Below are 27749 nucleotides of genomic sequence, written 5' to 3' on the forward strand. Positions count from 1 at the left end.
CCGGCGCAACACCATGCCTGCCTCTCGCCTCGGCGCGCTCGCCGCGGTCCTGCTCCTCGGGCTCCTGCTGCTGCTGGAACTCCCTCCGGTCACAGGTGAGTGGGGCGGGGAGAGGCCGGCGCCCGGAGGGGCCGAGCCAGGCGAGCCGGGACGGAGCCAGGCAGAGGCGTAGCCTCCGGGGGCCGGGGAGGTGGGGATTCCCGGGGCGGAAGTGGGGAGCTCGGTGAGGACTGAAATGTGGGTGCCCGTGGGGCCTAAAGGTGGAGACGCCTGACAGTTGGGATGCGGGGTCCCGTGTGCTGGAGGTAGGGAGACCACCGGAGTTTGAGTAGGGGGTGGGAAGGCTCTCAGGGCTGAAGGCGGAGACTCGGGTGGCGCGGCTCGGGCGTCGGAAGCACCCAGCGCACCGAGGTGCGCCGTCCCCGAGGGCCTGAGCTTTGGGGGTTCTGATCCAAGGACGGGGGGAACCTGTGCTCGCAGGCGTCGGGTATGGGGGTGCTGGCCGGGAGGTGGGGTTCTCTGGGAGCCAGAGAGTGAGACCGCCTCCAAGGAGAGGCCCCGGGCCCTCGGTGCGGGAGGCGGGCATCCGCCGCCCCCTGCCTCTGACAGCCCCGACCCCTGCCCAGGCGCCAGAGCCGACAAGCCAGGCGTGTGCCCCCAGCTCCCGGCCGACCTGAACTGCACGCAGGAGTGCAGCGCCGACCAAGACTGCCCGGAAAACCTCAAGTGCTGCCTAGCCGGCTGCTCCGCCATCTGCTCCATTCCGAATGGTAACCCCGGGGCGACCCGCGCCACGCGAACGGGGCGGGCCCCCACCCCGGCGCCCCTGGGAGCCGGAGCCGGCCGTGCTGCCCCTCGCACGGCCCCCGGGGAAACAAAGGCGTCGCAGAAGCGCAGGCCGGAGGGAGGGCGGCCCCCACCCCCTGCAGGACTCGAGCCTCAGGTGCAAGACGGGCTTCCGGGCATGCACTGCCCAGACGTTGCTCCTGGCAGCCTGGGGCCGCAGCTTCCTCCCCGGGCCGGCTGGAGCCTGCGGGAAAGGCTGGGCGGGAGTGGGCGCTGGCTGCGGAGGCCCTGGGGTGCTTAGCCCTCTCCTCTGGGGCCTCCGTCGCTGGGGGGAGGGGGGCAGACCCGGGAAGCACCTTGGGGCGGGCGGGGAGGGGGCGGACTTCGCAGATGTAGGAAGTTGCCCAGAGTATTTTAAACATGTGGAAGGAAGCCTCAGAGGGAGCAAGGTCTTTGCCCAAGGTCACACCAACATCCCTGGCCGCAGGTGTAGCGAGGTCAGCTTCTGTCTTTCTGGCTTGCGCTCAGAGCCGAGGGAGAGGTCTTGGGTGTCCCACCAGAGGTGCCCGCGGGTGCTCAGGCAGCTCCCAACTGGCGCGGGCTCTGATTGGGCGGCCGGGTGGAACCGAAGCTTCCCATTTCTCAGAGGGAAGAATGGAGGCTGAGAGGCAGGGATATGACCTAGGCCTGCCATCCCGGTCTTTGGTCCCAAGGTCAGCCTCTCTGATCGTCCCAGCCTGGTATTTCCCCCAGCAGAGGCTGGGAAGGCGTGTGGTTGAGAGGCAGGGAGGTGGCGAATGGAGCGAGGGCTCGCTCACCAGGGGCAGCTGCTCGCTGGGACCTGAGGAGAGGACCAGAGGAGAGATGGCTGCTGGGTGAGAGGCCAAGAGGCAGACGGACAGATGAGCACAGTGGAGGGTGAGGGCCGGGTTGGGCGGGCAGAGCTTTGTGGTCAGGTGGGTGAAGACTTGCTCCCTTGTCTCAGATGGACAGACTGAGACAGGCCAGGTAGCCTGTCAGCCAGGAGGGAGTCTGGAACGTAGTCCTAGCTCTGCTGTTGCTTGCTAGTGTGGCCCTGAACAAGTCGCTTTACCTCTCTGAGCCTCTACATTCTCATCTCAAAATGGGAGTGGTAATCTCACACTTCGTGGGATTGACGTGAGAGCCCCGGGAACCAGCAACAACAGAACAAGGCGTCGTATCCGCGAGAGGATGCGCTGTCCGCGGCGGCTTGCTTTGCTCCTACACCAGTCCCAGTTCCCTCTCTTTTGTCCCAGTGTTGAGCTGCTGTTTTCGGAGGAATGGATTTCTTCGTGCTAGGGAGGCAGGACTTTGTGGGTCACTGTCTCCAGTTCTGCGCCTGAGTTTGGCATTTGACTGGGGCTGGCTTCCCTCTGCCAGACCCAGGGGAGCCTGGTGTGTGTGTGTGTGTGTGTGCGCGTGCGCACTAGTGGAGGGATGTGTGGAGGGCTCTGGGGCTGAGTGATTGTAACTGGGAGTGAGAGAAGGGAAGATGGGTGAGCGTGCAGCCCCGCCCATGTGCACGGTGCCTCACAGTTCACCCAGGAGCAGTGGCAGCGGCGTGCATGGTGGCCAAACACTGACTCCGGAGCCAGATTTGCTGGAGTTCAAACCTTGCCTCCATCCTGGGTGACCTTAGGCTAATGACACGGTGCTTCATGCCTCAGTTTCCCCTCTGTGACTTGAGGGGCTACCCCCAGGCCTTCCCCTTCTTTCAGGGTTATTGGGAGAATTACATGAGTGCATGGGTGTCCGGGGCTTAGAACAATGCCTGGGCGTAGTAGGAGCGAATTCCATGGTCAGCGGTGTGATTACTCATCGTTACTGCGAAGACTTGGAGTTTCCAGGAAGAGATCGTGTGTTTGCTTCCACTGCGTTGGTGGCAACCTCACTGCATGGGTAGCACTGATTTCCTACAACAGCTAAAGCCGCCAGGCCCTGGGAGCTTTCTGCCCCGGACCCCAGAGTTAGAAAATGGCAGAGCAGCCGGCGCCGTGGCTCACTAGGCTAATCTTCCGCCTGCGGTGCTGGCACCCTGGGTTCTAGTACTGGTCAGGGCGCCGGATTCTGTCCCGGTTGCTCCTCTTCCAGTCCAGTTCTCTGCTGTGGCCCGGGAAGGCAGTGGAGGGGAGGAGGGGGTGCGCAGGTGGTCTTCATGGACCACCCCAGCCTCTCGCCCCCACCCCCAAGGTTGGCTCAGGCGGGGCAGAGGTGGGTCCCATGTGGACAGCGTTCACCTGCCTGCGTCCCCTCTGCTCACCTGCCCTTGCCTTTCTCCTGTCCAGAAAAGGAGGGTTCTTGCCCCAGCATAGACTTCCCCCAGCTCGGCATCTGCCAGGACCTGTGTCAGGTGGACAGCCAGTGTCCCGGCAAGAAGAAATGCTGCCTCAATGGCTGCGGGAAGGTGTCCTGCGTCACGCCCAACTTCTGAGGTAGGTGGGCTGGGGAGGGGTAGAGGGGCTTGGTGCCCTGTGCGGCGGTGCCTGCGGCAAGGCGCCCTGAGCAGGGTGACCCGGTGAACACGTTGCTGTGCACCTGTCCGTTTATCCCCATGCATTCGCTCTACAGATGTTCACCGAGCACCCAGTGTGCACCACTCTAGGAGCTGGAGATGCTCCGTGGATGGAGGGAGCGGACACAGAGGCCTCTCTCATGGGGTTTATGGTCCAGTGGGCGACAAGCCAAGTGCAGCAGCCAGCAGATTCTGTAGCCGGTCACGGGGCGGCAGGTGTTACGAGCCAAAGAAGGCAGGAGGGATCGAAAGAGTGCAGGGGACAGGGAGCGTTGGTGCGTGCTTACTGGGGAAAGCCAGCACAGGCCGCAGCACGGAGCTGGGGAGCTGGGGAACTCGGGACCGCACTGCGGGGCCATCCAGGGAGGGGTGTGGGCCGTGGGAGCAGCAGGTATGAAGCAGGGAGAGCCAGAGGCTGAGGTGAGTGGCAGGGGGGAGTCTCAGGAAGAGGGAGCACGAGTTGGGGGGGGAGGGGCCCTTCCTTCAGGGCCTTGGGGGCCGTAGGAAGGGCCTTGGGCTCACCCGGAGATGGGCCCTCCCAAAGGGACGCGCTCTGACTGCTCCGCTCCACCTGCTGCGTGGGAACAGACGGACCAGGGCAGAGCGGAGCAGGCGAGGTGCCTGCGACCGGCCAGGTGCGAGCTGAGCTGGGCCAGGAGGGAGCGGGGAGAGCAGTGGCTGGGCCTGGGTGTGAAGAGGGCGGTTGGGGCAGTGTGTGCTGAGCAGCTGGGCTGGGCTGTGCGGCAAACACCGCAAGCAGCTGTGTCCTGGGGCTGGAGGGCTGGGAGCCGGGAGGAGTTTGCTCACGGCCACTAGGCGGCAGAAGAGCTCACCTTTGCTTTCGCCAGAGAACTCCTTGGCTGTACAGGACAAGGTGATGTCAGTGGAGTCCGTCAGCTGCGTGTTTGAGGGCGTGGGGCACTTGCTTTGTGATGGACCAGGACCAGGGCCAACTTCTGCCACTTCTGGTGGCTCTGGCCCTCAGAGGAGAGGATTGCGAAGCCTCCCTTCCTCCTATACGCACATTTAAAAATAATACAGGGCTTAGTCACAAAGCAAATACAAGGGAGTCAAGGAAAAGACAAATGAAGCAAATGCTTGGTCAGCCCACTGGGTGATGTGGCACCGAGCTGCCGGCTCTGAGCCAGGTGCTGGGACATGTGGGTGACCCCCGCCCTGCCCAGGGCTCTGGTGTGATGACCAAGGGGTGTGGATGGACAACACTCAAGCAGCCAGGACTGTGGGAAACAGGAGCAGACGTCACCCACACGGAGGTGGGGGAGGATGGGGCAGGTGTCCCGGGGGCTGAGCCTGAGCCAGTCCTAAAAGATGAGAAAAGGAGGCAGGTGGCCAAGGGCAGTGGGCAGCTGTTTCGGAGAGGGGACCAGAACGGGCGAGAGCCTGGAGGTGGTCACGTGCTGCCCTGAACAAGACCTCAGCAAAGGACCCTGAAGCCACGGTGCCCGGAGGAGACAAGTGATGCCTGAAGAGGGGGCGTGGCCAGGGTCTCCAGTGATGCCTCCAGGAGTGCAGGCCACAAGGGGGCTGTGCACAGGAAGGCCTGATGGGAGGGGGATCTGTAAGGAGACAAGTGACTGTGGCTGCTCCTCGGGAGGGCACGCTGGCCAGTTGGGTCCCTGAGATTCCCAAGCGTGTCCTGGGGACAGTTTGCAGCAGAAGTGAGGACTCTCGAGCCCACAGTGGAACAAGCAGAGCCGCACGGAGACGAGGCGCTGCTGTGTGTGGGACTGGGGTGGGGTGGGGGGCGGGGTCCAGGCGTCTAGTACGTCGGTGGTCTTACTACGATTCTCTTCCTCCAGCCCCAGCCATCGCCAGCCTGAGGAATGGGGAGCAGACAGCAGTTTCTGCCTGGCCCCGGGTCTGGCTCCAGCACAGCGCCCCCCCACCCCCTTTCTGGACTCCGCATCCCCTCCGGGGCTGACCACAGCTTCTCCCCTCTCCAATGAATAAAACACTGCTTTCAGCACTGGGGTGACCGCAGCACCTGTTCTTCTCATTCTTCCTGGTCTCCCCTGAGCTGGGTGGAGGTGGGTGGGGGGTGGGAGCGACCAGGTCATCCAGAGCCCGCAGAGGCATCAGTTCTGAAACAGCGGGCGTGCGCTCAGGGCTCACGTGTGTCTGCCCTTCCAGGCCCCACATCAGCCCGTGACCGGCACCCCAGGACCCTCTGTGCCCAGAGCCCTCGCCCCGCTGCCCCGCCGGAACTCAGGGCAGGGCTGCTCGCTGCACTCGCCTGCCTCACTGCTGGCGCCTCTGATGCCCACCTGCAGTGCAAAGGGCCCACGGGGAAACAGGCACCTGCTCGCAGGGAAGTGCAGGTTTGCATTAGGGGAAGGGGAAGGGGAAGGAGTTATGTGAGCCAGCCGGAACTTAGACCACCGAGTTCTACCGATGGGCCAGTCAGGGAGGGGATAGCGTTGCCAAAGGAACAGCATCACCGGGAGCCCTCGCTCGCTCAGTCAGTGTGTTGGAGATTTCACATGAAGGAGGTGGTGTGGGGGGGGCAGGGGAATAGTCAATGGATGAGCGATCCCACACGTATGTAACATGTCAAATGCCTGGTGGATAAGGCGTAGAGAAATATGAAGTTGGGTAAGGGATGGCGCTCCAGAGCATGGGAAAGGAGGGGTGGTTTTCATAGAGGGAAGTTGGGGCGTCACTCAGGGAGAGAACTGAGTGGAGAAGGGTAGGGGCAGGGGCCGGTCCATGGGGAGAGCAACCCAGACAGACAACTTCAGGACAAAGGGCCTGAGGTCAGAGTGTGTGTGGGCGCTCAAATGTGGCTGGAGTGAAGGGGCGGGGTGGGGGGCCCGAGAGGAGGTAGCCCTGTGGGCTCCTGCGTGGACTTTGCCTTTCATTCTGAATGGATCGGGAGCAGAGGGATGGCCTGCCCCAACTTAGGGTTCAAAAGGATACTTCTGGCTGCTTGGTTGATGCAGAACCAAAGAGCAGTGGGGGTATTGAAACCCAGCAGGAAAAAGAGGGCTGGCCCCCGAACTGCCAAGTGGAATTCCTGGCTTCCTTTAAAACCCTAATCTTGTAGAGCCCCAAGACCCTGAGTGAGCAGCACACGCGTGTGAGAAGGTCTCTGTGTTGGTTATACTGTGTTAACCAGCCAGCTTGGAGTCCAGAGGCCAGGGGCTGGCTCTCTGTCGCAGCCACTTGAGACACCAGCCTCCCATGTTGGAGCATTGGTTCCAGTCCCAGCTGCTCCACTTCAGAGCCAGCTCCCTGCTAATGTGCCTGGGAAGGCAGCTTGGGCCCCTGCCACCCACGTGGGAGACCAGGATGGAGTTCTGGGCCCCCAGCTTCAGCCTGGCCCACCCTGGCTTTTGCAGCCCTTTGGGGAGTGAACCAGCGGATGGAAAATCTCCACTTCTCCCTCTCTCTCTCTGTCACTCTGCGTTTCACATAAACAAAAATAAATCTTAAATAATTCAGCAGCTAAAGCACGAATCCTCTGTTCCCACTGCCACCTCTGTAGGGTTCGGCGGTGGGGGTGGGCTCACCTCCTGCACCAGCAGGCTGCCTGAAGTGTGTTCTCATTGTGGTGACAGAGGACGAACACATTCCAAGCCTCTGCTTTCATCATTTCGGTTAACGGATCTTTGGCTAGAACAAGTCTCTGTGCCAAGCCCTAAGAAAGGAGGAGAAAGACACTGTAGTAGAAGGAATTCCGAGTCCCGGAGCGTGGCTATGGGAAGGTGTTAAGACAATGGGCCAGTATTCATTGGCCGGTCATTATGTTTAATAATGAGGTTTCAAATGCTGCTCACTGGTCTGGAGCACGTGCAGACGGCGTCCTGAAAGATGCAGGCCTACCCACCGAAGTCTGATCTCCTGCTGGGCGGTGCCCCACCATCAGCCCAGCCCTGCACTCCTGAAAGCCCAGCTGTGGGGCTGCCACCATGCTGAGGCGGGTTAATGCCGCTTGTGACACTGGCACCTGCCCCGTTGGCAGTAAAGCACCTCTCAGCATCTAAATATATGAGTTCCAGTTCTCCATCTGTCTTGGGGACTCCACTCACAATGGGACATTGGCAGGGGGCCCTGTCTTTTTTTTTTTTTTTTGACAGGCAGAGTGGGCAGTGAGAGAGAGAGACAGAGAGAAAGGTCTTCCTTTGCCGTTGGTTCACCCCTAAAATGGCCACTACAGGAGCACGCTGCGGCCGGCGCACCGCGCTGATCCAAAGCCAGGAGCCAGGTACCTCCTCTGGCCTCCTATGCGGGTGCAGGGCCCAAGCACTTGGGCCATCCTCCACTGTACTCCCAGGCCATAGCAGAGAGCTGGACTGGAAGAGGAGCAACCGGACAGAATCTGGCACCCCAACTGGGACTAGAACCTGGGGTGCCAGTGCCGCAGGAGGAGGATTAACTTATTGAGCCATGGCGCAGGCCAGGGGCCCTGTCTTTGTGCACTTTTGCTATGGCTCCATAGAACACTATATAGCACCCTGCTAGCAGCTCTGCTATGGGTGGGGGTGATTTCACCTACACTTTTTTTTTTATTGTCTTTTTTCATTCAATTTTTTTATTTTTAATGCAATTTCAGACATAAAGAAAAGTTGCAACAATAGTGTCGAAATGTCCTGTATACTCTTCATCCACATCTCTCAAATGCTAATATTTTATCACATGTCCTTTAATTCTGTCTCCACATGTGCACACACACATGCACACACACACCCTATATTATGCTTTTCTCTAATATGTAGGAGTAAGTTGCAGATATCTTAAATACTTCAGTGAACTTCCTAAAATAAGAAATTCTTTTAAGTAACCATAGTACAGGGGGCAACATTGTGGTGTAGCAGGTTAATCTGTGTCCTGCGATGCTGGCATCCCATAATAGCTCTGGTTCATGTCCCAGCTGCTCCTCTTCTGATCCAGGCCCCTGCTAATGTGCCTGGGGGAGAACAAGCAACAGAGGATGGCCCAAGTACTTGGACTCCTGCCGCCCACATGGGAGCCCCTTATGGAGTTCCAGGCTCCTGGTTTTGACCTGACCCAGCTCTGGCCTTTGTGGCCACTTGGGCAGTGGACCATTGGACAGAAGATCTCTCTCTCTCTCTCTCTCTCTCTCTGGCTCTGTAAGTCTTTCAAATAAATCAAATAAATCCTTTTTTAAAAAGATTTATTTGATTTATTTGAAAGAGTTATAAGAGAGGTGGAGACAGAGAGAGAGGTCTTCCATCCGCTGCTCTACTCCCCAGATGGCCGCAACAGCCGAAGTTGCGCTGATCTGAAGCCATGAGGCAGAAGCTTCTTCCAGGTCTCCCATGTGGGTGCAGGGGCCCAAGCATTTGGGCCATCTGCTGTTGCTATCCCAGGCCTAGCAGAGAGCTGGATCAGAAGAGGAGCAACTGGGACTAGAACCGGTGCCCATATGGGATGCCAGCACTTCAGGCCAGGGCTTTAAACCGCTTCACCACAGTGCTGGCCCCCAAAATAAATCTTTAAAAAATAACCACAGTACAATAACCATTAACATTGATCCAGTACTGTAATCTATGGACGAGATCAGCTATATGAAATGAATTGGAAATGTGGAGCCCCTTGTTCAGGCAGCAGGGAACATGTGCCATCCCAGGTGCTCACGTACAGTGCGTTCCCCTCTCTTTCTCTAGGCTGGCGCCGAGGCTCACTAGGCTAATCCTCTGCCTGCGGCGCCGGTGCCCCGGGTTCTAGTCCCGGTCAGGGCACCAGATTCTGTCCCGGTTGCTCCTCTTCCAGTCCAGCTCTCTGCTGTGGCCCTGGGGGTACAGTGGAGGATGGCCCAAGTGCTTGGGCCCTGCACTCACATGGGAGACCAGGAGGAAGCACCTGGCTCCTGGCTTCGGATCAGCGCAGTGCCGGCCTTAGTGGCCATTTTGGGGGTGAACCAATGGAAAAGGAAGACCTTTCTCTCTGTCTCTCTCTCTCACTGTCTAACTCTGCCCGTAAAAAAAAAAAAAAAAAGTCTCTAGACCTGCCGCGGTGCTGTTTATTGGCTGTTCAGTGCCATTGTCCCCCAGGTGTGGGAAGACTTGTGAAGCAGTGCAGGGCCTCCACAGCCCCTGGAGTCCCCGTCTGCTACTTGGTGGTGAGGTCTGCTCTTGGTCCCTCCTCCCGCCAGCTTCCAGAAGGAAACTGTGTTTCCCAGCAGGGGGAGGGAAGCCAATCTTCCCTTTCCGCAGGCCCGTCGCTGCAAACCACGGATGAAGAACCCCGAGAGACTGGAACCTCTGTGCAGAAATGCTGGGGCCTGGGGCAGGGTCACCTTCAGAATGCACCTTGTCACTGCAGGCCCAGGACAGGAACACTGGTGGCCACGGCCTTCCATGAGACGCCACGAGGTGTGCATGCCCAGCTCTGACCCTTCCTGCTCCCACAGGCAAGCCCCCACCAGGTGTGGTTGACAATGGAACAAGGACCGCCTCCTCCCTAATGCTGCAACTTGACTGCCACCCAGTGGTAGCAGTCAGGGGTTGAATGTGGCAAGGGGCAGGCTGGGCAGAGCCAGAGTGCCAGGTGGCCGAAAGTAGGCTGCACGAGAACCCATCCCAGAGGGGCAGCAACACTGGGCTTGCTCTGGAGCCAAGGCCCCTGGCCCCCAGAATGTGCCACACTGTTCCATCAATCATCACACACAACACCATTTCAAGTAATTGTGAAGTTTAAGACAATGACCACGGAGATTCACACCCTGGGCGCGGAGTCTTCCTGAGAGCACGGCCCTGTGTGACTTGGCTGCAAGCTGTGAAGACTGTCTCCGATCTTATTCAGATGCCACCAACTGTGGATGTTCTTTGTAGCAAAAGGAACTCTGATCTTGCATTGCATTCAACGGCCACAACTCTTCCATCCTCTTTCATCTGGAAATCTTTGGTCTTTTACAACACTGACATTTTATATAGGCTACTTATTTATAGAGTGTCACTCAATTGCACTTATCTGCTATTTCCTTGTAATTAAATTCATGTTATGCATTTTGGGCAGAAACACCCCAGGGAAGACATTGTGCTCTTTGGGGTAGGTCACACCAAGTGGCATGTGGCGTTGATGTATTTTGTAACTAGCGATGTTACCTTTGATCACTTGAGAACCTGAGCACTGGTGTCTGCCCGCGTCCCCATTACAGAATTCCTCCATTCCCCCTTTGTAATGAATTAGTATCTGTGGGAAGATACTTAGGACTACATAAAAATCCTCAAAATGTTACTTGCTGGTTTTAGAAACTACCCATGATTCTTGCCTGCATCAATGGTGTTTTTTTTAAAGATTTATTTATTTATTTGAAAGTCAGAGTTACACAGTGAGAGAAGGAGAAGCAGAGAGAGAGAGGGAGGTCTTTCATCCGATGGTTCACTCCCCAGTTGGCCACAACGGCCGGAGCTATGCTGATCAGAAGCCAGGAGCCAGGAGCTTCTTCTGGGTCTCCACACGGGTGCAGGGGCCCAAGGACTTGGGCCGTCTTCCACTGCTTTCCCAGGCCATAGCAGAGAGCTGGATCAGAAGTGGAGCAGCCGGGACTCGAACCGGCGCCTGTATGGGATGCTGGCACTACAGGCAGCGGCTTTACCCACTACACCACAGCGCCGGTCCCAAATGGTGTTTTAATGACAGTTAAATGATGATTCTCTCATTCTGACCTTGACCCCTTTTTTTGGCTTGCCCTCCTTAGCTACAGTGTAAGGGTTGTGTGTTGTGTTCTCTCTGTGGATGCAGCAGGGGAGGCTGTGGGTTCTGGACTCTCATCTGAAATTTGATTAGATGTCTTATGCCGGGTGGTACCCCGCCTAGTTACCGGGGTATCTTACCTGCGAGAAGGGCTCCCCTTAGCCTTCCCATTTCCACCCATCTTTCCTCTCTTCTCTCCCTCTTTCCTTCCTTTCCTCATTCCGTAATTCAGAGATGACAAGCATCATGGCTCGGGCTCAGAGATTAACACCTGAACTCTAGCAAATAAATCCCAGGTCCCTTCTTTCGTAGTCTAACACCCATGACATGAATCAGCAAGTGTTTGTTGAATATTTATTCTGTGGATGTCATTTTGCTTGGCTCAAGGTAGAGGAGAAATGTGCAAGGCAAAGCAACTGCTCCCCAGGACCCCAAAGAATAAACCTGCAGCGTCAAAGCAGACAGGCCGGGAATGCCTCTGCATTCCCCATGGAGAAGTCCGGGAGCTCTCTGGGGTGGAGAGGTAAAAACAGGAACCGGGCTGCTCCTAGAAGAGCTGGACTTTCATGCCAGCACACCAGTTAAGAGCAGGGAGCCTAGAATTAAACTTTTATTCAAACACTAGCTTTGTTCCTTGAAAATTTGGTATTTTGGGAAAGTAATTTATCTTTTTGACCTTAAACTTCCTCATCTGTAGGATCCAGATATTGATACTCTTGCTCTCTAGGCTGTTGGGAATATCAAAGGAGATAATGTGGGTCAAGCACCTGACATACCATGTGTTCCCAAGGGGTAGTTATTAAGGTTTTACAGGGGAGTATTAAGTATCAGAAGCTTTTAAAATGCATGTCCACCCTGACCCAGAAATCACTTCATACAATCTATCACATGTAAACACCAGAAATAACCACAGTGATGTATCATCTTCACAACCTTATTATATTGAGAAAATGTAAGCAACCTTGGGATGTAACCGCAGAAGCGTGTTTAAATGACGAGCTACCCATACAAGGAAAACTAGCGTGTTTAATGATGTAGGAGAATCTCCACCTAAGGCGGTTCACCGGTGAAAGCAGGCTACACATCTGATTAATGGATGATTCTAACTCATTCTCTAAATATCCCGGGTATTTGCTTCATTCTTTCCAGAAAAACAATTTAAAGGACTTGCTACTACCTCTGGGGGAATTTGGAAGATTCTCCTTTAGCAAGATTGAGAAATTTAATGACACCTCAAGGCTATATCGGGATGGTTCCCTCCAGGGCCGGTGTAACCATCTGGCCCCCATGGCCTCTGGGACAGTTTCCTGGGCTTATATTTGTCTTTCTGCTTAAGCGACTTTTCCAACACAGCAGCTCTCAGAATCCAGTCTCGGTGACCTGAAAGCGCTTGGGTGTTTGAACCCCGAGTTTCACCTGTGAGCAAGAATCAGGGAAGAAGGAAGGGGAAGGAAAACGCTCACCAGCAACCGAGACTTCTCTCTTTCGGTGAACCTCCAAAAATGTTGATAAAGTGAAGTACTTCTTCCTTAAATTCTCATTCTTTCCTTTGAATTCTCATGACCATCACCATTATCCAAGCTTACAACCCACCACAGTCCCGAAGGTGGCACAAACTTTTGATAGCGTTTCATAGGAATGTGATAGCAAATCAGAAGAGAATTAGATCAACCATTCCCAAACTTACAATGCATCAGAATTACCTTGGGGGCTTTATTTATTTATTTGTATTTATTTCAGTTCTTTGAAGACTCTAGACTCCCTGAGTTCTTGTTATGCTAATGTTGGTGAGCCACTGCCTTACAAGATTTGGCCTTGGTGGGCTACAGCATTGTGGTCCAGCAGAGTAAGTTGCCTGCGGCACCAGCATCCCAGAGCAGAGTGTTGGTTCAAGTCTCGGCTGCTCCATTTCTGATCCAGCTCCCTGCTCATGCACCTGGGAAAGTAGCAGCAGATGCCCCAAGTGCCTGGATCTCTGCCATCCACATGGGAGACCTGGATGAAGCTCCAGGCTCCTGGCTTTGGCCTGGCCCTGAGTGAACCAGCAGATGGAAGTCTCTCTCTCTCTTTCTTCCTCTCTCACTCCCTTTCTCCCTCTTCCTATCACTCTTTCAAATAAATAAATCAGTCTTTAAGAAAGCATCCTTGGTATGCCAACCCTAGACAACAGGTTTTACAAGTACTGAAGTGGATGTCCATCTTCACAAATCTGCTGACACTGTACCCTGTCTCCGAGTTGTATATTAGAACAGCTCGTACAGCAGCACTTGACTCCGAAATGTACATCTCATGAATGAGAATGGAAACTTCCCTCCAAACACAAAGTCCAGGTCCCAGTGAGTTGCGCAGGCATGGGCTTGGCGCTCCTTTTCTGTAGCTGGCCTGACCAGGGTCAGATGTGGGCAAGGGCTTGGAGCTCCAGGTCTTCCTGAGAGGTGTGTGGTCCACAGTGTGTCCCACCGGGGTCTCCTATCTTTCTGCCCAGGACACTTCCCCCCAGTTCCCATGGCCGCCGCCACTCTATCTTATGAACGTCGTTGGGGTGGGGGTATGAGAGGCAAGGAAGGGCCACAGGTGAGTATGTGAGGAAGACCTTGTCTTTGCTCTTCTCCAATTGCCCCTTGTCACTCTTCAGACCTGGAGTTTAGCTCTGTTTTTGCTACTAGCTTGCTGGGAGGTCTTGAACAAGACTAGTTCCTGTTGAGAGCTTCCCTGTGTGTGCACGTAGTATTTCGAAAGGAGAGGGCTTGGGGCTGGGGCACTTCTCTAGGTCCCTCAGCTCAGACATTCCCTGAGTTTCCAAACCATCCAAGCCCCCCAGGGCAGCACCGAGAAGAGATCTAATGGGCTGAGTAACAAGGAAAGAGTCAGGGATAAAGAGACCCAGCACCCTCCAGCTCCACGGAGGTCCTTCAAGGCAAGGGATCCTTGTGTTGAGCCCCAAGGTCACTGATTCACTCCTGAGCAGAACAGGTGAGCAGACACTGTCAGCTGCAGGGTACATGGTGTCCATTTTCAAGAGCCTGTTTGTCCCTGGGGCCCTCAGGACACAATGATTCTGTTCCAGTCACTGGAGTATGTCAAACCCAGTCGAGAGCTGAGACACACCAACGAGACGAGCAAGCACCCATCAGATCGCGCAGGTTCCTGAGCTGCCTGACGTTCTCAGGGTTAGGAGAGCTCTTCGGGGTCATGAGTCTGTCATCTGCAGCTTGCGTGTGGGAAATAGACCCCGCGAGGAGCCTCCCTCCATCCTAGCCTGTCCCAGCCAGGGCCCGCTTCCCAAGGGCTAAAATCCAGAGGCAGATTTGGGTCTCTATGCCTAGATGGGTGCCCTTCCCACAGGATGAAGACACGTGGATGCCTTGTTGGCTACGGGTCTGGATCCGTAGAATGCTGTTTACTAGACCTGGAGAACCCAACTTTTAAACACATTCCCTCTTCCCAGGAGACGCTAGGATAACAGGTATTTGCCAAGAGCCTTACAGACAGTGATCAGTTTAAGCAAGGCTTTTATAAAGAGAGAGAAATCGAGGGATAGTAAGAGCAAGTGGACCCCAGTCTCTCGGCCTCCGACTGGAGTCCTACTCCACTGTGAACTGACGTGTCAAATGTGGGTGTGCTACACTCACCGGCCTCCCTTCCTGACCCTGGCGTCCTCCTCATCTCTCGGGCATCCCTTCACCTGCCCCACGGCCTGCGCCACGCCTCCCCCGTCCCCTGCTTCCCTCATCCCTTCCTTCCACTGCCTTCCTGTCTTGGGTCGCCCATCACTGTGAACACATTTCCTCCACACCCGGCAGCTTACTGCAACCATTATTCTTTGCTCATGGGTTTGTGGGTCAGGAATTCAGAAGGGAATCAGCTTGGTGGTTGTCGCACGGTGTCTTTCACAGGCTGCAGTCAGAGTCTGCTAGGGGCTCTGGTCGTCTGAGTATCTGTGGACCACAGCTCACTCAGTATGGCTGGAAGTTGAAGCTGGCTCTGGGGTGTTGATCAGAGAACTCACATTGTCCCTCCAGCACGGCTCTGCTTGGACCCTAACATGGTGTCTGCTCCCTGACCCCTGAACAAGAGGACCAAGTGGGAGCTTCGCTTCTTACAGCCTCACGCCAGAAGTCACAGGGGACGGGTCTTGCTCCATTCTCTTGGTCAAAGCAGCCCTCAATAGCCAGAGTTGGGCCGGCCTGAAGCCAGGAGTCGGGAACTCAATCCATGTCTCTCTTGTGGGAGACAGGGACCCAAGCACTTGAGAGCTATCATCTGCTGTCTCTTAGGGCGCGTTAGCAGGAAACGGGACCAGAAGCAGAGCTGGGACTCAAACCCAGGGACTCCAATATTGGACGGGTACGTAGTAAGCGGAGTTTTAATTGCTGTACCAAATGCTTGTCCTTAATTAATAATTTTTTTATTTTAAAATTTTTATTAACATACAATAGCTATGAATATTTACCGGGTACAGTGTGATATTTCAACACATATATGTAACATATACTGATCAAATCAAGGTAACCAGTATTTGCATTTTCTTATTGTATCTTTCTTTTTTTTTTTTTTTTAAGATTTATTTATCTATTTGAAAGTCAGAGTCACACAGAGAGAGGAGAGGCAGAGAGAGAGGTCTTCCATCTGTTGGTTCACTCCCTAATTGGCCGCAATGGCTGAAGCTGAACCAATCCAAAGCTAGGAGCCAAGAGCTTCCTCTGGGTCTCCCATGGAGGTGCAGGAGCCCAAGGACCTGGGCCATCCTCCACTGCTATCCTGGGCCACAGCAGAGAGCTGGATCAGAAGTGGAACAGCTGGGTCTCGAACCGATGCCCATACTGGCACCACAGGCAGCATCTTTACCCGCTATGCCACAGCGTCAGCCTCCTGGTGTTTCTTTATATTTAAGCCTTCAAGCTCCTCTCTGGCTCTTCGTAAAATGTGTAGTGTGTCCTGTGAACCATTGTCCCTCCATGCGCTGGGCAACGTAGTGCAGTTTGTGCTATTTGTTAGTTTTCTAGAATCTGCCATTGGTTGCAATGTGGTTTCTCATTGGAGATAATATTCTCTTTTGTGTTTTACTGATATTCACTTTTTAAAGGAGCCCCTAATTTATCAGCCTCTGACTTACCGGATCACACAGGACCTGCGTATGCTCTGACTTCATTCTAAGCGTCTTGTGACAATGTCACAGAGTGACAGCGTCCCCAGGGCGTCCATGTTCAGGACTGTCATAGTCTCATTCTCCCTCTCTCTCTGCCGCTTCTTGTCCTCTGAAAGCTACAAATGGGGAGTGAGTGCGCGTGGCTCTCTCCTGTCACAGACGGGCGTCTCTCAGTCGGGCGTCAGACTCACGGAGCGCTTTATTACAGAGAACTGGTGTCTGGAGAGGAGTCGGTGAGAGCCCTGAGAGATGGAGGGAGAGGGCTTCACAGGGAAGGGGTGAAGGGCGTTGTGTTCGAAGGGAACACGGGCTGGGCTGGAGGAAGGGGCACAGGCAGATCCTGGAGCTCCGTTTTGGAGCAGCCAACGGCTTGGGGGCTGGAATTTGGCCAGTGGCAGCCTGCATGGTGGCATCCGTCAGACACACTTGGAGAAAGCCCTGGTGGTGAGCCGCGTCCTGGGGGCTGCTGCAGCTCCTCCTTATCCTATCCATTGAGACGACTCTAGGAGACAGCAGGACAAAGCGTGAGATGCACGGCCCCAGGTCACCTTAGGAACAAAGTCTTGCAGTTAATGGGGGACGGTGAGATTGCTTTTGCGTCCTTTGGAAAGAAGAAAAAAACAGAGGCGAGGGGAGTGAGGGGCTCACGGCGCGATCACGTGTCCTGCTCTGTCCAGTGGAGCTGCGGGTTGTGCTGTTGTCACAGGACAGCAATTAATGGCACCCCCCCCCTCCACTCTCAAAATGTCTTGACTTGGCCGATAAAGTACTGTGTTGCCCTTTAAAAGTGAAGTGGAGTGGTGACAGGTTCTGGGAGAGGGAAGGGCCTGTGATGGACGGCTGGTGGGCGGTGCCTAGCCCCGGGCTGGGGTCCCGGGGCCTCCTTCCCACAGCACGTGGGGCTGTTCATCACGTCCATCTCCTCCCTGCAGCCGCTGCTCACCCCTTATTTGCAGTTTCCCTTGGCCGGCCTTCTCACCCCTCTTCCCCCAGTTACACCTCTGCAAGTTCACTCTCACCCCCTCATGGGAGCTGGTCTTGTCAGCCCCAGTCCCAGCGAGGTTAGGAAGCGACAAGCCAACACCAAGACGCCTGTCTCTGTGTGGTCGCTGTGGGCCTGGGGGACCGCGGCCCCTCGGACTCACCCCGGTCCTGACAGATGACCAGGCAGATGGCTTCCGTCTGGAAGTTGTTATTGTTCCCGTTGCAGCCGCCGTAGATGAATTCGGTGCAGATCTCTCTCTCTTTATCGTACCACCAGCGGGGAATGAAGGCCAGGCAGGGGCCGGTTTCCTTTGGCATACTGCACACGTCTGCGGGGAGGCCACAGGGCAGACCTGCTTGGGTGCCCGTCACCTCCCCTTCCTCTGGCCCCTGCTCTTCTGGACTCCACCGACAGGCACCCTGGATGGGGGGCTCTGCTCCCAGTGCAATGGTGTCTGTGACCACTCTGACCCTGTGCTCCCTGGCTCTCCCCACCTATACGATAAGAGTGTAACATTGCACCCTGCCTACTCCAGATGGCACAGCAATGCCCTAACTGCGTCCCCCACCCCAAGTCTGGACAGCTAACTCCTGCTAAGTTTGCCTCTTAGATAGCTCTCCTTCATGTCCTCCCTGCCACTCCCAGGATTCCAGTATCTTTATCTTTAGCCAGGATGTCATGGAAGGCTACCGACTGAGCTCCAACACTTCTCCAGTCTGCTCCACGCTGGTTCCAGGATGATCCACCGAGCTCCTACCAGAACCCAGAAGGACTTTAGAATCCACTTCCTGCTCCTGGTCTCCTGCCGCATGCTCTAACAATGCCACGTTTTTGCTTCCGTGCCTTTGCTCGTGCCTGGAGTGCTCACCCTTGGCTTGCTAAGCAGGTGCAGGCCTGTTCACCCTGCACAGCCCTCCCAGAACCCAGCTCTCCTAGGATGTCTTTCCTGGATCCACTCTTTACTCCTCTGCTGTTCTTTCTTGCTCCTTGATCTTGCACACGCATTGATCACTTCTGTATAATTATTTGTTCCGAATTTTGGACCCCCCCAGGGGAATGTGGGGATTTGAGGGTGGACATTGTGTCTTAGGGCATCTTGGTACAGCTGTTCCTGGCAGGGAACTTGGCACAGGGAGGGTGCTTCAGGACTGTTCACAGTTTTAAAGAAAAGCCGAATGCACCCTGAACTAAGGAGGCATTAACTAAGCAAATGTTTGGCTCGCTGCGCTATGAGGGGCCAGCGGGGTTCTTCAGAACCTTCTCATCTGCGGCCCAACAAAGCAACCCCGAGCGCATTTCTCTGGGTGCCGGGCCCTGTTCTTAGTGCGCGACGCATGTTAACACGTCACCACGTGTGCCAGTTCTCACGACTCTGGGGAAGAAACCGAGGCTTGGAAGGCAAAGTCAGTTTCCTGAGGTCGCATAGATGCTAAGGGAGCTGAACACAGATGACCCACTGCTCTGAGGGTTCAGGGCGGACTCCTTAACACACTCACACACACAGAGACACACACGAACTACTCCAGCTCTGGCTCTCTCACCTCTGCTCCTGGCCTCTTTAGGCCTGAGCCTGCTGCCTCCTCCCACAGGCCCCTTCCACATAAGGTTAACCTGTGCCTGGAAAGCCATTCCCTGCTGCTTTTGCCTGGGTTCTCCCCATCTTTCACGTGCTGGGTCACGGGTCCCTTAGCCTGTAACACCTTCTCTGACATCCTGGGAAAGGTCAGTAAGCGGAAGCTCCCATGCATGTCAGGGGCACCATAAAGTTTGCCGTATGTGTAGTCCTTGACGGTCTTAATTAGAGCCTAGTGATACGGACAGAGGGGGGAAGAGCGTAGCAGGTGGCAGGCGATCGGGGAAAGGATCCTGCATTTATACAGAGACCTAGAGGAACAAGGCAGGAAGAACAGAGCCTGTGCCTGTCTCCCTGCTCTCCTAGGACCCGACGTGACGTCGACATCTCACAGAACTTCGGTGGCTACTCGGGGTCTCGGAGGGTCACTGGCGACTAGCCAAGAGCTCATGGGTTTCACATCTATGTCATGGAAAAAGAGACAATGGCTCAGAAAAGGGGAACTACATCACACACGTATCGCACAAGGACAGGAGTCAGTAAGTCAAATAAAAGCCACATCTCTCAAAGCCCAGCACGGATTGGATTTGTGTCAGGTGGAAAATGCAGGGAGACTCTAGGGCAGAGAGCAAGGGGAGGGGATCGGCGCAGGTTGGGGCAGGAGGTGAGGCCGTCGCACAGCTCGGGGCACCTGCGGTACCTTTCCTGAGGTCTAAGCATTTCTTCCCGCAGTTGAACAAGCAGCACTTCATCTTGTCCGGGCAATGCCTGTGCCTCGTGCATTCGCTCCTTTCTTCCACTTCACATTTCACTCTGATTTTGGGACACGTCTCTAAGGAAGGGGATGACACACTCCCTTGAGGCCTCGAGAGCGTTAGTGCTCTCCCTCCCGGACCAGGGCCCCGCCGCAGAGTCAGAGGGGCTTACTTTCACCTCCCACTCATCCCCTTCTCATTCCTAACCACCACCCTCCACCACCACCACCACCACCAATAAGATTCCAGGATTCCAGGGATTCCAGGGAGAAGCCAGGTCACGTGGCCTTACTGTGCTTGGGTGTTCCCCTGGGAGGCGCTGTAACACTCTGTGATTAAGATCTCCACCCCTGGTGGCAGATAGCTGAGTTTTTAAATTCTGTGCAACCCTAGGTACAGCAGGCGCCCTCTCTGAACTTGGTTTTCTTCATTTGCACATAACGCTACTTTTAACTCTAAGCAGCAAAGTTTGAAAGTCACGGTCAAGTTGTTGGGACAAAATAATGACTAGCATTGATGAAACACTTGCTATACACTGGGCCATTTATCCTCAGTCCTCAGTGTGACGCTATGGATGAGTCCCATCGCTCGTCACAATTGTAAGCAAAGGACTCTGAACCTGAACAGAGGGCGGCCACGTGCCTTTGCCCAGGGTCCCACGGCTGCTGAGGAGGGAGCCAGGTTTGGCTCTGAGTGTGCAGCTCCCAGCTCCCGAGACCCACTTTCCACACTGCTATCAGAGTGCCCAGCGTATTTGGGCTCCTCGTCCTGGGCTCTTCGTAGATCAGCACCCCAGAGACTTCTGGGGACCACTCTGCCCCCAAAGGCGAGGACCCTCTGGGAGCGGGAGCAGCTGGGGGGAAACCTGTGCGGCCCCCAACAGGAAGGGTTGGAGTGAACAAGGGTGGTGCGGGGGCAGGCGAACCGTCCTCCTTCGGGGGAAGTCCCCTAGGCTCCCCTTTTCCCACAGAGTCCATTTCATGATCACTAAGCCTAGGCAGCTCCAGGAAGAGCTCCTTGGGCTGGTGGTGGTTCAGACAAAGGCTCCTGCATTTGCCAAGCGCATCTTACAGGAGGAAGGAGGCTGAAGGAATGACTAAATACCTCCCCTCTTTCCTGGCCGCATTGGGGGAAGCACCTCTGACATTGTTCTTGGTCCCTTCCTCCCCAGCAAGTCCCCCTTCTCCATCGCAAGGGCCGAGCCTGCTACTTACTGATAAAGAATCCCTCAGCCAGTCCAGCCTCCTGGATGCCTCCCAGGAGGAGGAGTGGTAGCAGGATTGGCAGCAGTCCGGAAAGTCGCATTTTAGGAGGTGCCGGCCTTGCTGGTGTCCCCGAAACTAGGAATTGTCACTCAGTAGCTCCTGCCTCTGAGCGTCGGATGCCCTGATGCAACCTAACACTCCAGGACACAGCCCTGGAGACCAGCCAGCCACTCTCGCTCTGTGGGGAACACCCAGGCCCTGAGGCCCATCGGTGGCACCTGCAGCACCCACCCCAGTGGTGGGCAGCTCCTAAAGCTCCAATCTGAGGCTCTCCGGCTCTCTGGTCTACCAGGAAGAAGGGCCCCGTCTTGTCTGGGGCTTCGCAGACTCGGCAGAAGAGGATGCTCCAGTCCAGTCTTGTACGTCGGTCACCCTGTGCTCATATTTTTTTTTTCTAGTGAGTTTCTGGGCCTGTTTCTTTCCCGTCTGTTCTCCTCACTTCACTCCTTTTCTATAGGCGCTGCCAGAGAGAGAAGACGCTGCTGAGAGTCAGGTGCAAGGGACTCCTAATCGAGTCCTCTCTTTCTGAATCTCTTTCTCCCTCCACACTCCAATTCCAGAGACTGCCCGTAGGGTAACAGGGCTTTGTGAGCAGGGGCGAACATTAAAGCGGAGAGAGAGGTTCTGTCATCAGGCACAATTTAGAACGGGTGACGCAGGACCGAAATGATAAACCAGCTCCAGCCATGGCACCTCAAGAGCTCACCAGTTCAGGTCTGGAAGCCTCTGTATGGGAAAGTGAACTCCATGTGGGCCACGGGCAGTGGAAAGTACGGGTTGCCGATGCCCCTCCCCGTATATTCTCAGCCCACCTCCTACGGCCCCTGCCGCTGCAAGATCCAGTTCCATTGGACAGTTTTGTAGTCATCTACTTTTAAAAATAAGACAGAAGTCACAGCCTATAAAATCGTAGTTTGAAGGCGAACAATTCAGTACCTTTTTAAGCGGGTCCACAAATTTGTGCGACCACTACCTCTGATAGTTCCAGAACACGTTTATTGCTCCAGATGGAAGCCCTGTACCATTAGCAGCCACCACTTTCCCCCAACCGACTCCGAGCCCTGACGACCGTTCTCCACCTCTGCAGATGACCGGCTTCTGTTGTTGGCTGCAGGTGGAACCCTACGGCCTGGAACCTTTCACTCTGGCTTCTTTCCCTTAGCGCCATGTTTTAGTCTGGTCCCTAGGGTACAAGGTGGGGCTGACCTCTGTAGGTGGGTTCCCCTGGGCTCTCTGAGGGCGCGCTCAGTTTGCACGCAGATCAGCCTGGAAGAGACAGGTGTCCCACGGGGTACAGGAATCAGTGGACGAAGACCTCAGCTTTCGCATCACTGAAGAAAGTTTGGATGTGTGTTGTATTCCTTCCTTAGAAGCCCCCAGTGGGACGGAGCTGCCATCTCCCATGGTGGTAACCACTCATAAGGATTCCTCTCTTTCCTGACTTACGCGCTCCCTCCCTACCTCGGGCTTCCTGGGACATCTCCCAAAAAACTGCCTGTTCCCAGGCCCTTGTCCCCGGGCCAGCTTCTGTGTGTGTGTGGGGGGGGGGGGGGGGTTTCACACTGAGGCTATGGCCTTGCCTTTCAAGGGTCTTGCCCATTTTTGCAGAGACAAAGGAGGAAGCCACCATCCCTGGAGCACGCGCCTCTCCAGCTTTGTCCTTCCTCCCCTGAATGGGGTCACCAGAGGCCTCAATGACACTTTACTCTCCAGGAAGTGTAATTCAGGCCAACCAGCCGAGAATCACTCAGCCCCCGAGGCGTAGGACTAAGCGGAGAACTTTATTGGGGGAAATTGGGCTATACAGAGAGACAGTGGGCGGGGTTCAGGAGATAAGGGGATGAAGTGCATGGAATCCGACTGGAAGGGCATTGTGGGTGAAAAGAGGCAGCTATGGCAGAGGGAGGAGGAGCCTGGGGTTTGGTTTTGGGAAGAGCGAAGGCCTTGGACCGCGGAGAGTGGAGCCCAGGAAGTCAACCTGTTGCATCGGTCAGTTTCACAGCAGAGCCTGGTGCGTGGGTCAGATCCTGGTGGCTGCTCCCACGTATCCGTGTCCGTGCAGGAGTTAGGAGCCTGTGGACAATGCTGTGGTCAAGATGTCGCCGAGCATCTTTCTCTTACCAGCCTCTCTTCACAGCTGGGAGGTACATTCACGCATGCTCTCCTGGGAGGAGATTAAAAGCGGGCTTGCTCCCGGGAGCTATGGGTCTCTCTTCAAGAGAATGGGAGGGGGTCACTGGCAAAGGGCTGTGTTGAGGGCACGGACGGCTGGGACCCATTGGCGGGTCAGTGTGTCCAGGGTCGGCTGAGCCCCTTCTGCAGGTGTTCTCTGAGATTCCACCGCCTCGACCCTGCCCCCCTGCCACTGCCCCTGGCCAGCTTTGCTCCACCTCCACCTTCCTGCCCATCCTCACTCACCAGAAAGCCACCCCGTCTACCCCTCGGCAAGGCGCTTTCTTACCTCCCGCCTGGAGCTGGATCTGCAGCCCCAGGTTTGCCAAGGACAAAGCAGGTGAGCCAGCGCGCAGCCCTCCCCACATGGCCCAGCCGGGGGTGCGACACTGGGCCCCGAGACTCACGGGATTTCTGGCAGGCGTTCTGGCAGATGGCCTGGGTCTGGAAGTTGTTGTTGTTCCCCAGGCAGCCTCCATAGACGAAGCTGTAGCAGGTGTTGTTTTCCTTACTGTACCACCACCGAATAAAGTAAGCCATGCAGGGGCCGGAATCTTTTGGGAGTTTGCATATGTCTGCAGAGAGAGTTGAGACCTCAGAGTGCCCCCCTCAACAAGAAACCAGTAGCTGCTGTTGTCTCCCCCTGGTGGCCGCCATTGGTGAACACGAAGCAGAGTCCTTCTCCCTTACCGCGCCCGGGGAGCTAAGCTCCGGCGCACTTTGCAAGGAGACGCCGGCTGCTTTCACTGAAGCCCGGGCTGCTGAGATGAGGCCAGAATGAGCCCCCCGCCTGTGGTCTGCGCCCTGCTAGTGACGCTTAGTGCTACCTCCCAAAGAGCAGGACGTGATGGATCTGAAACCAGGCTGATCTCTTTGCTCCCGAGAGAAGTCCCGGACTTCCTGACCAAGTCCCCACAAGGCCTTCCTCACCAGTGGCTTTGACCTCCTCCCCCACCCCGGACCTCCTGGGAGTACCACGTCCCAGCAACAGCCGATTCCCTGTGCTATCCCCCAACTCCACACCTTTGCTGCCTACCGCTTGCTACTCCTTAGGAACACTCCTATTCATCCTTCAAAACCCTTCTCGGGTATCGCCTCCTCTGTGATGTTTCTCCTGGCCCTCTTCAGCCACCTGGAGCACCACAGGAGCCTGTGTTAGTCCTGCACGTCTCTACCTTGCTTCTGAACCCTGGGTGCACACGGGTCAGTTGTTCCCATCGTCTCGAGCCCGAGCTGGTGAGTTCCTAGTGAGCAGATATTGCGTAGAATTTCGTCTTGATGTTCCAATTCCCAGCAGGAGGCTGGATGCGGTACAGCATAACACAGAGTGTTGAGGGTACACTGAAGTCCATATTGGCCTGAGCTGATAATCCTTCTTGGAGCACCTGCTATGCGCCGAACACTTAAGGGACAAAGAAAAGGCCTATTCTCTGCTATGCAGCACCTCCCAGTAAAGAATGACAAGTGATTGCAGCTGATACGTGTCAGGGAGCCGCCACACGCTGTCATGTTGCTCTAAGAACTTCATGTGTGTCACTGGGTTTGACCTGCAAAATAACCATGAACACCGACGGCTTCATCTGGAGAAACGGAGGCACCAGGAGGGAAAGTTACTCACCTTCCCGACAGAAGCGTTGTCCTGAAGTTAAGACTGGAACCCAGAAGTCTGGATCTAGATTGTTGGTTCCTTACCTACTGGGATCTTCCTCCTCCACACCCATGCTCACCCACCCCATCTCCTGGCTGACCTCCCTTGGCCCCATCACCGAGCCTTTGGGCCCGGTACTCCCTGTGCCTGGAGAGCGTCCACCTACTTTTTGCCTAAAACGTGACCATCACTCGGGGGCTCCAGGCTTGCTTCCTTGGAGAAGGGTTTTTCCAATCTCCTGACTACAGTGAGCAGATCCAACCCTATTGTGGGTCTCACAGGCACTCAGGAAGTCTGTGTTAAATGGATGGCCAGGGGAGTCGTTGATGGGTTTTTTTGGGGGAGGGGCGGCCAAGGACATGAGGATGGGTTGAAGATTGTAGCAGACAAGGAAACCCTGCTGGCTGATAGGGGCCAAGTGAGGATTCCTGGTGCAAAGTCAGATCTGCACAGTTAGAAAGGCAGTGAGTTTGGAGCAAAAAGCTTAAAAAAAAACTAAAAAAAAGCTAAAAAAATTGCATGACATCACTTGCAGAAACAATGTTGGTAGATGTAGATGCTAGGATAGCAATGGGCAGCATCATCCAGAAAATCTAAGCGTCGAAGAAATCAAGCAAGCAAAAAGCAATCTGATTCCATCCCTCTCTTGCACCCATCATTGGCTTGGGTAGACTGAGCCCAGACGTTGCTGATAGGATAAGGACATGACTGGTGACACATAGCACGTGAGGGTCAATGATGAAACGAAACTCCCAAGTCCAGCAGTCTTGGCCAAGACCAGTCCTCAGTGAGCCAGGGGACCATGCCAGCCCAGGGGGACAGAAGGTGAGGCTTTGGGGACCAGCGCTGTGGCATAGCAGGTAAGGCTGCTGCCTTCAGTGCCCACATCCCATGTGGGCGCCGGTTCAAGTCCCGGTTGCTCCATTTCCAATCCAGCTCTCTACTATGGCTGGGAAAGCAGTGGAAGATGGCCCCAGTCCTTGGGCCCCTGCACCCACGTGGGAGACCTGGAGGAGGCTCCTGGCTTCGGATCAGCGCAGCTCTAGCTGTTATGGCCAACTGGGGAGTGAACCAGAGGAAGGAAGACCTCTCTCTGTCGCTGCCTCTCCTTCTCTCTCTGTGTAACTCTAACTTGCAAATAAATAAATAAATCTTAAAAAAAAAAAAAAAGAAGGCGGAGCTTGACTGTTACCTTGTTGAGGGTCTATGCATTTTTTCCCACAGCTGAAGACACAACACTTCTTGTTGCTCGGGCATGGTTTGACCTTCGTACACAGGTCCCTCTCTCGGAATTCGCAGTTCTCTCTGACACGGGGGCATTTACCTAGGGAAGGAGAAGTCTTAGCCACGAGCCGGGGAGGGTACGATGCCCACCCTTCTCCAGACCCACGGCAATTCTGGGGGCTCAGGAACGTTTGCCCTCTCTGCGCTTATTCCCAGGGTGCCTTCTCTCCAGGGTGCGTCTTCAAGTAGTCCCAGCCCTGCCCACACCACCCTCCCTCCTGACCAGTCTACATTCTCTACCTCCCTAGCCTGGTCCTTCGTCCCTCCCCAGAGCCAGCCACCTTGGGCAGAATTTCTCAACCCCTAGTGACATTTGGGCAGCATGACTCTTTTTGGGGGCGTGGGTGCTGTCCTTAGTAGCATTCTTGCCCTGTACCCATTAGATACCACCGCACTGCCCAGTCCTAACAAGCAGAGACGTCTCCAGCCATCGCCAATGTCCCCACCCTACCCGGAGCCCTGGGTTTCAGTTGATCTGTTTCGGCTTTGCTGAAGAGTCAGCGTTTGGGAAAGCCCTCTAGGGGGCGATGTCCCACAGCTCTTGGTCTGCCATCTGTCCTCCCCGAACCCTTGATGTCTTCATTTGTAAAACTGTTTTGACCTTACGGAGTTGTGAGGCAGAGAAGAGACCAAGTGTGTAAAGCTGTAATCGTAGTAACTGATGCACTATGAGTTAAGTAATAGGAACTAACATTTGCTACACACTGGTGACTCGGCATTTTAAATGTATTATCTCATTTAATCCCCCAAACAGCCCTTGGAGGCCAATTCTAATAATATCTAATAAGAAAACAAGCACATGGAGTTTAAGCAACTTGCCTGAGGTTACATGGTTATCAGGATTCGAACCCACTAATTCTGAATCCAGGTCCCTTTCTGCAGTTTTGTTGTTTTTTTTTTTTGTTTTGTTTTGTTTTGTTTTTTAAATTTTAGGAGATCTGGTCACAGAAATTCCTATTTCCTGAGTATTTAGATAATTTTTTATTAATCATTACCATTATTGTCACCATGTAGTCATGAAGTGTTATTGTCTTACGTTGAAAGGGACTTTAGACACTGTCTTTTATCCCAAAGTCAAGGAACACTTTATATATCTGGAAAATCCAGGAGACGATGGAGATGAGGGCTCAGGAATGGAATCTGTTTTCTTGTGGGATACACGTTCTTTTAGGCTTCCCAGATTTCTGTAACTATTTTTTTCTATAACTCTTAAATTTTAGATCCTGTGGCCAGCGCTGGTGGCATAGCGGGTTAATGCCCTGGCCTGAAGCACCGGCATCCCATATGGGCTCCGGTTCAAGATCCAGCTGATCCATGTCCAATCCAGCTCTCTGCTGTGGCCTGGGACAGCAGCAGAAGATGGCCCAAGTCCTTGGGCCCCTGCACCCACGTGGAAGACCCAGAAGAAGCTCCTGGCTCCTGGCTTCGGATCGGTGTAGCTCTGGCTGTTGCGGTCAGTTGGGGAGTGAACCAGTGGATGGAAGACCTCTCTCTCTCTCTTTCTGCCTCTCTTTCTCTGTGTATTTCTGACTTTCAAATAAATTAAAAAATCTTAAAAAAAAATTTTAGATGCTGTGACTCCCCTCCCACCCCAGCACCTAAGATTCCCCACTTCAAAGGCGATGAGATCAGAGAATTCCTAGCTCTGGATTCCTGCGTTCCCAGAAAGGATCTCCCACAGAGGACTCACCCACTGCCTCCCGCTTCTCCCAGCCCAGGGCTCAGGCTACTATGGCAGCACACAACCGAGATCTGGGGAATTATTTCTTGTTCCTTCCTCCCAGCAAGCTTCCCACTGTCCAGGGTAAGGGGGAGCCCCAGTACTTACTGGGAAAGAACCAGTCGCTCAGCCGTGGTCCCTGGACAGTCACCAAGAGGAAGAAGAGCAGCAGGGTGCCCAGCAGTCCGGGAGCGTTCAT

General features: G+C 54.9%; 2 protein-coding genes across 2 annotated transcripts; one reads left to right on the forward strand and one right to left on the reverse strand.

Annotated features, from left to right (window-relative positions):
* On the forward strand, nucleotides 1-5310 carry WFDC2 (WAP four-disulfide core domain 2). Its single transcript, XM_062202380.1, has 4 exons — nucleotides 1-95; nucleotides 627-770; nucleotides 3093-3239; nucleotides 5140-5310. Exons 1-3 carry the CDS (start codon nucleotides 14-16, stop codon nucleotides 3236-3238), a joined length of 372 nt encoding a protein of 123 aa, XP_062058364.1. The 5' UTR covers nucleotides 1-13; the 3' UTR covers nucleotide 3239; nucleotides 5140-5310.
* Nucleotides 3838-27749, reverse strand: LOC133768192 (WAP four-disulfide core domain protein 8-like). The gene is made up of 8 exons (XM_062202565.1): nucleotides 27659-27749; nucleotides 25739-25870; nucleotides 23306-23473; nucleotides 19407-19538; nucleotides 17294-17461; nucleotides 5019-5156; nucleotides 4153-4179; nucleotides 3838-3893 (listed from the first exon to the last, which is right to left on the reverse strand). The coding sequence occupies exons 1-8, from the start codon at nucleotides 27747-27749 to the stop codon at nucleotides 3838-3840; spliced, it is 912 nt and encodes a 303-aa protein (XP_062058549.1).

This window comes from Lepus europaeus, chromosome 10, assembly GCF_033115175.1.
Source record: "Lepus europaeus isolate LE1 chromosome 10, mLepTim1.pri, whole genome shotgun sequence".
Taxonomy (NCBI): Eukaryota; Metazoa; Chordata; class Mammalia; order Lagomorpha; family Leporidae; genus Lepus; species Lepus europaeus.